General features: G+C 30.3%; 1 protein-coding gene across 1 annotated transcript in view; it reads left to right on the forward strand.

Moving 5' to 3' along the window:
* The window catches only part of Wdr36 (WD repeat domain 36), a 36,046-nt gene extending 29,572 nt beyond the window's left edge, over window positions 1-6,474 (forward strand). The window contains exons 21-23 of the mRNA XM_015495328.2: window positions 596-677; window positions 2,173-2,360; window positions 3,363-6,474. Coding sequence (XP_015350814.2) covers window positions 596-677; window positions 2,173-2,360; window positions 3,363-3,512 — 420 coding nt within the window. The 3' untranslated portion in view covers window positions 3,513-6,474. The remainder of the gene's footprint in view (window positions 1-595; window positions 678-2,172; window positions 2,361-3,362) is intronic.
* Window positions 6,475-6,980: the final 506 nt, after the last annotated feature.

A 6,980-nucleotide genomic window follows, 5' to 3' on the forward strand; every position in this document is an offset into this window, starting at 1 on the left:
TGATCCAGCTTCCCACTCCGAGGGAGGGAGGGAGACGGAATATTACTCACCCTTAAAGAAGAATGAAATTATGGCATTTGCCAGTAAATGGATGGAGTTGGAGAATATCCTGCTAAGCAAAATAAGCTGATCCCCAAAATACAAAGGCCAAATGTTTTCTCTGATATGTAGATGCTAATTCACAATAAGGAGTGGGGGGCTAAGGAAGAATAGAGTTACTTTAGGTAGAGGGGAATGAAGGAAGTAGGGAGGGAATGGGGGTAAAAATGTTAGTGGTATGAATCAGACATTATTACCCTATGTACATATATAACTATAGGACCGATGGGATTCTACATCATGTACAACCAGAAGATTGAGAAATTATACTCCATCTGTAGATGATGTATCAGAGTGCATTCCATTGTCATGTATAATTAATTAGAACAAATTTTTTAAAATATGGGGAGTGTATGTTTGCATATATTTTGTATCATTTTTTATTAAGATTCAGTTTTGCAAATACAGAGTAAATTATTGATAGTTTGTAATTATCAACATTAATTTTTGGTGATACCTATGTTCTTTGAATAATGTGTGTTTGTTTTTGTTTAAGTCTAAAGTTGTAAATCTTGGAATCTTGGCTCAGAAGTCAGATTTCTGCTTGAAACTTGAAGAAGGACTGGTAAATAATACGTGTAAGTTAAATTATAAAATATTTTAACAAGTATTTGCAGCTTATTTTATGTGACAAAAAATTGAAGGAAATATTAAATTCCTAAAAGAAAGTAGCTAAAAGGATATAGTAAAAACTAAAAGGATTGAAATTTTAGTTCTAATCTGAACTGATTTACCTTTTAAATTATATTAAATGAGTCACACTAAACTCAGGTGATATTGATATTGCAAAAAATCCATGGAAAACCCCACATACTTTCTTCATGAAAAATTAGATTTTCTGGACTGAGGTTGTGGCTCAGTGATGGAGTGCTTAAAGGTACATTGACAACTAAAAGAAAATAATTTAAAAAAAAAAACAAAAACAGATTTTCTGTGTTTTTTTTTTTTTTTCCAATTTGGAGAAGGGTAAATTTTGACAACTTTTATAATGAGGATCTTGGTATGTATCAAATATAACAATTTTGTTGTAGGTAATTTTCAAGCTTTTTGTTTTTATTTATATATTTGATTTGGAATGCCATTTTCAGTACAACAGAGACTTGTCTTAAGTAATTTTATATTTCCATATTATCTTATAGAAATTTTATAATGTATAGAGTTAAATGTGCTAATATATTTAAAATTTGAAGGTGATAGTCTACAGCTAATACTAATGAAACTATTAACTGTAAGCAATTGTAAAGATCATAAGTAGTCTCCTGAAACATTTGATCTATCCTTTTGGTTTATGATCCTAATGCTTTTGTTTTTATGAAATCCACATGGGCAAAAGTGAAAAGATGCCCTTGAAAGACTTGTGTTTTGGGGTGACAAACAACAAAAACCACTATTATTCAAAATATACTGAGTGACATAAAAATAATATTTTTATAGCCTTTTGTCATTGGTGGTGTTTCAAAAAGCTAAAAGCAGTCATTGCCATTACAGTATCAAATCTCATATAAAATGGTTTGTTGAGTATATTTTTGTAGAGTGCATATGAAACAATTATGAAGTAGGTTTGAAGGATCAGAAGAAGGCCTGGCACCTTTCCCTTCTTATATGTTTTTGTATTATTACTATTTCTTAGTTATCATGTACTTTTACAATTTTATAATAATAAAATGGAGAAAGAAAAAAAAACTCTACCTTATCTTATACCCAGTGGTAATTATTGTTAATAGTTTGTTATGTACCTTGATAGTCTTCCTGTGTTAGAATTTGTTCTAATTGATTTGTGAGCACCTTGAAGTGTGTGTCATGAAGCATTAGATTTTATTTAAGAGCAGGAAAGAAAGTTTAAATTACTATAAATTCAGAAAATTTAGTGCTTTCAATATTTTTATTGTATTGATTTTGTTATTTTTGCTGATTTTCACTCATTGGGAGTTTATTCTACTGCTTAACATAAAAAAATTAACACTCAAAATTTCTGATGCCATTTAAATATATCTCGTGTGGGATATGAAAGAAAAACTGTAGCTTCTTAGTAAATGTAGATAATAATGGGATTCCTTTTAAAACTTAATGCAGATGAAGCCGCTCTCAGCCTTCTGAAAGAAATGGGCCCATCAGGAATTGAAACAGAGCTAAGGAATTTGTCTCCTGACTGTGGTGGATCTATAGAAGTCATGCAAAGTTTCTTGAAAATGATCGAAATGATGTTGGACAGAAAGCGTGATTTTGAGTTAGCCCAGGCATACCTTGCATTGTTTCTAAAAGTAAGTCTAATATTTTCCACCTTCCTTCCTTAGCAGCATTATCTAGTAGAACTTTCTGCAAAGCTGGGAATGCTATACATTCACACTCTCCTATCTGATAGCCATTTGCCTTCTGTGGTTGTTCAATATAGAAAATATGACCAGTGTGACTTAGAAGACTGAATTTTTAATTTTTTAGAGTTTAAATAGTCACATGTGGCTAGGAACTACTGCACTGAAGTAGTTGGACCACATGGTTTGGTAATCTTTATTTTTTATTATAATTTTATTACAATATTGACTGTACCTTGTAATTTTCCTATGTCATCATTTGATCCAATGTACTAAACCATTAACTTTTTGTAAATAGTTATATTTTATGTTTTTCTTGATCATAAAGAAAAAGTCAGATTTTATATTTGTTTTTTCTACTGCTGAAAACAAAATATTCACCTCTATTATAGTTGAAGGAGTTTCAAGTGATTTGACACAACAGTTGCTTTTATGATTAACAGAATAGAGAGCTTGTGTTTTGAAGGTCTTCTTTAATAGTCTAATGCATTGAAGGATAGATGATGCTCATTTTTAGTAATACGTGATTTTTTATCTGTCTCATTAATTATTTAAAACTTATTTTCACTTGATCTAATTATTTTAAAATTATTAAAAAGCTAGACAGTAACATACAAGGTTGAACAATAGAAGTGCCACAGATTATATTTGTATATTTTTCCACATTTACCAAGTTTAGTTAGAGTTAGTGTTAGAAATAGGACTTTGGTTCAGGACTTTTGTTTGATGAACAGCTATGACCACTTCAGTTCTGCTGAGGGAGTGACAGTGCATCAAGGAAGTCATGATTTAGAAAAAAATAATGAACAAGCGGGAAATCAGAGAGAATAATAAACCAGCATTTAAAGGAAAAAAATAGTATTTTCTTGGGCTCCTTGGTAGGAAAAAAAAATCCAAATCAGGTAAAATTTTAATTTTCTTAAATAAAATATCTATCATTTTTCTTTTCAGTTACACCTTAAAATGCTTCCTACAGAACCAGTACTCCTAGAAGAAATGACAAAGTTGTCATCACAAGTGGAAGAAAGCTGGATTCATTTACAGTCACTCTTCAATCAAAGCATGTGTGTTTTAAATTATATCAAAAGTGCTTTGTTATAAAAAAAACCGTAAGTGATTAAAGAAAGCGAAGATTTTTATTAGATGGGTTCAGTGTGAAAAAAGTGCAGCACTACAGAATAGTAAATAACTCAGTACTTTAAATGCTAAATACTTTCTTGAAATAAAATTTCCCCCACTTTTGTTTGGAAAGCCTTAAGAATCTACTCAGATAACTTACTTTGAGTTCCTTCATTTTAGGTACTTTTATGGCTTTTTGAATTATTGTTATCAGCATGTGTTTTTTAATATGTTACATATAAGAGATACTACATATTTAGTGTGAAGTACTGAATTAAGTTAAAGATATCAGTTGTAAGGGATCTGTAATGTAGTTATAAAAATGCCCTTATGAAGAAAAAAGGAGTGTTTCCTTCCTTGATAGTTTTTGATAAAATCATGGCTCTTATTGTTGGAAGGCATTTTGGACATCATCTAGTACTGCCTTCATATGTGGTTGAAGAAGAATCAGTATAAGGTCACTGGGATCTCAGTGATGAATCTGAATTTCTAATACAGGCCTAGTGCTTTTTCCACTGTCAGTCATGAAGGAACTTATTCTTGGGTCAGAAGTATGATGGGCACTTGCCCAAGGCAAATTGTTATAGAAAAAGATTGAATGGATACCCATAATAGGAAAGGGGAATTCCAATTTCTATGGAAGGTTGTCCTTAAAAGAGATTTTCCTTCTTCACGGATGACTTGCTTTATTTGGGAAGAAACTACTGACTCTTCTTTTCTGTCTCAACTATTGCAAAACCTGGAAGATCTGGCAGTTTTCTCTTTCCTCATCATTTTCCTTTTTAATGTTTCAGTACTTGAGCAATACATAAGTTAAAAATAAGCAGTTCTTAAAATTAAAAGCAAAGTGTTCTAAAAAACTGCTTTTATTTAGTACACTCAAAACTAGTGTCATTCCTAAAATGCAGCTGGTTAGATTTAGACACCAATAACATTCTTGTTAAATATTAGAGTTTTACAGACTAATCTCCTCCCAAAAAAGCAGTCCTTAAAAGGAATTGACTAAGAAGGAATTTAATGTTAAAATGTTTTTATTTAATAATGTAGAATTAGTAAACTAGGGAAGTAAGTTTGCGTTCAGTTTTGGTTATCTTTTAAAAATATATATATCAATTTGTTAAAGCCACTAACTGAAATGTTAATAATGATTTAAGTTCTGCCTTTAAAAACTGACCTGAGGGGCTGGGACTATACCTCAGTGGTAGAGCACTTGCCTGCCTAGCCTGAGGCACTGGGTTCAATTCTCTGCATCACATTAAAAATAAATAGTTATTGTGTCTATCTACAACTAAAAATATATTTAAAAAAAAATTTAAAAACTTTCCTGAGTATGATTTCCCCTGTTCTCAACATAATTATTGTAGAAATATGGCAAAAATACAGTATGCAGTTGTATACCTTGTAAAGATTGTAAATAGCTAAAACAAATGATAATAACTATCAACAGAAATCATTTTTTTAACAAATCATGAACTGAATTTTTTTATATTTTCAAATGAGAGTATTGAGTTGAATATGTTATTTTTATTGGAGATATCTTTAGATAGTATTACCCACATTAGTTTGGCAGGTTACCTTCCAGAAGCTTTTCTATGCATTTACCATCAAAGAGGGAGGGGAAAAGAACATAAAGTATAATTTTGTATATATTTTTTAAAAATCAGTCTGTGTATATTGCTGTATCTTTAAATTTTAAATTAAACATAATAAGTGACTGTATTGTACTTTTAAAAATGTCAGACATCTTTTTTGACAACTCTTCAATCTCTGTATATAACCACAGGAAATAAAATGTATAGTTTTGTTTTTTTACATAAAGATCTTTACATCATTCTGCAACTTGCTTTTACCACTTGTTTTTTATTTTAGTACATTCTCATTGAACTGATCTTTATTTTGCATCATGTCCCATAATCTGTTTGGCCTAAAATGGACACTTAGGTAGTCCTCCCTTCTAATTCTAAACAGAGCTGGAGTGAACATCATCTTATGTGAGTCTTTATGTGCATGTAATAATTTCTCTGTAGTAATTGCTTAGAATTCAAATTGCTGGGCCAGAGGATAAGCATTTTTAATTTAAAGAGATACTTCCATCCAGTTGGCTTCCAAAATGACTATCATGTTTACAGTTCCCCTCAGCTAAGAATGAGCAGCTACTTCCCCTTCTCATGGAACTCTTTAATAAAATCTTTATAATTTTTATTAACCTAATGAGTGAAAAAATTTATTTTAATTCAGATGAGCATCTTTTCATGTTTGTTTTAGACCATATTTTTTGGTGAGTTATCTTTTTCTTCTCATTTTTTTATTGAATGATTTGTCTTTTTATCTCATGGATTTGGTTAAGTTTTTATAAAACTTAGATATTGGTCTATGTCTGTTTCCAATGTTTTTTCCCAGTTGACTGCTTGTCTTTAACCTTAGTTAGCATTTCTTTTTTTTTTTTAAAGATAGGAGAGAGAGAGAGATTTAATATTTATTTTTCAGTTTTCGGTGGACACATCTTTATTTTTATGTGGTGCTGAGGATCGAACCCAGCGCCCTGCGCATGCCGGGTGAGCGCGTTACCACTTGAGCCACATCCCCAGCCCAGCATTTCTTTTTTTAATAGAGATTTTATATTTTTATATAGCCAAATTGATCAATTTTGTCTTATTCTAAGACATTAATCATATTTTTTTAATCTTGTTTATATTTGTTCATTTTGCAGTTGTATTTTCTCCTGCAATGTGCATCTGTGTGAGTTGTTAATGTCTAGATCTTTATCTGTAATTGGTTTGTGTGACTAAAGTAAGGTATAGACATGCCTAAATTCAAATGTCTTCAAAAATAATTTCTTGAAAAATTAATTCTTTTGTCTCTGATTTGAAATTCTGCTTCATTAAATGTACTAAAATCTTTTATTGAGCCATTTTATATTTCTAATAAATGTATTACTTTGATGATACTTGTGGTATGGTTTCAGATTTAGTGGGATAGAGCCCTAATATTTTTCAAAAATTTTTTGGCTACTGGTGAGCATATTTTCTTGAAGTTCTGATTTGGATTGTATTATATTAGTAGGATTAATTTATAGAAAACCATAATACTGAGTGTTTTTAGTTAAGCACACTGTTTTTCTTCATTACATCAAATTACTTGTGGGCAAGCATTTCTTGGTTTCATAGATTTTTAAAATATAGATTTTTTTGACAAATTTATTTCTGGGGTTTTTATTTTTGTTATATTGAAATCTCTTTTTCTAATATATTTTATAAATGGTTATTGCTATTATAAAAGCATTTTGATTTTTATATGGCTATCTGTTGTGACACTGCCAAATTCTTTTAAGAGTCTGTGGATGTATTCTTAACTTAGAAAATCGAAGAGAATCCCATTCTATGATTGCCGAGATTTTATTTTTTATCAATTATTCATAGTTCATATAGTTGTTTAGAATCAGGATTGCTT

The sequence above is a fragment of the Marmota marmota genome, unplaced genomic scaffold (genome assembly GCF_001458135.2).
Source record: "Marmota marmota marmota unplaced genomic scaffold, marMar, whole genome shotgun sequence".
Lineage (NCBI taxonomy): Eukaryota > Metazoa > Chordata > Mammalia > Rodentia > Sciuridae > Marmota > Marmota marmota.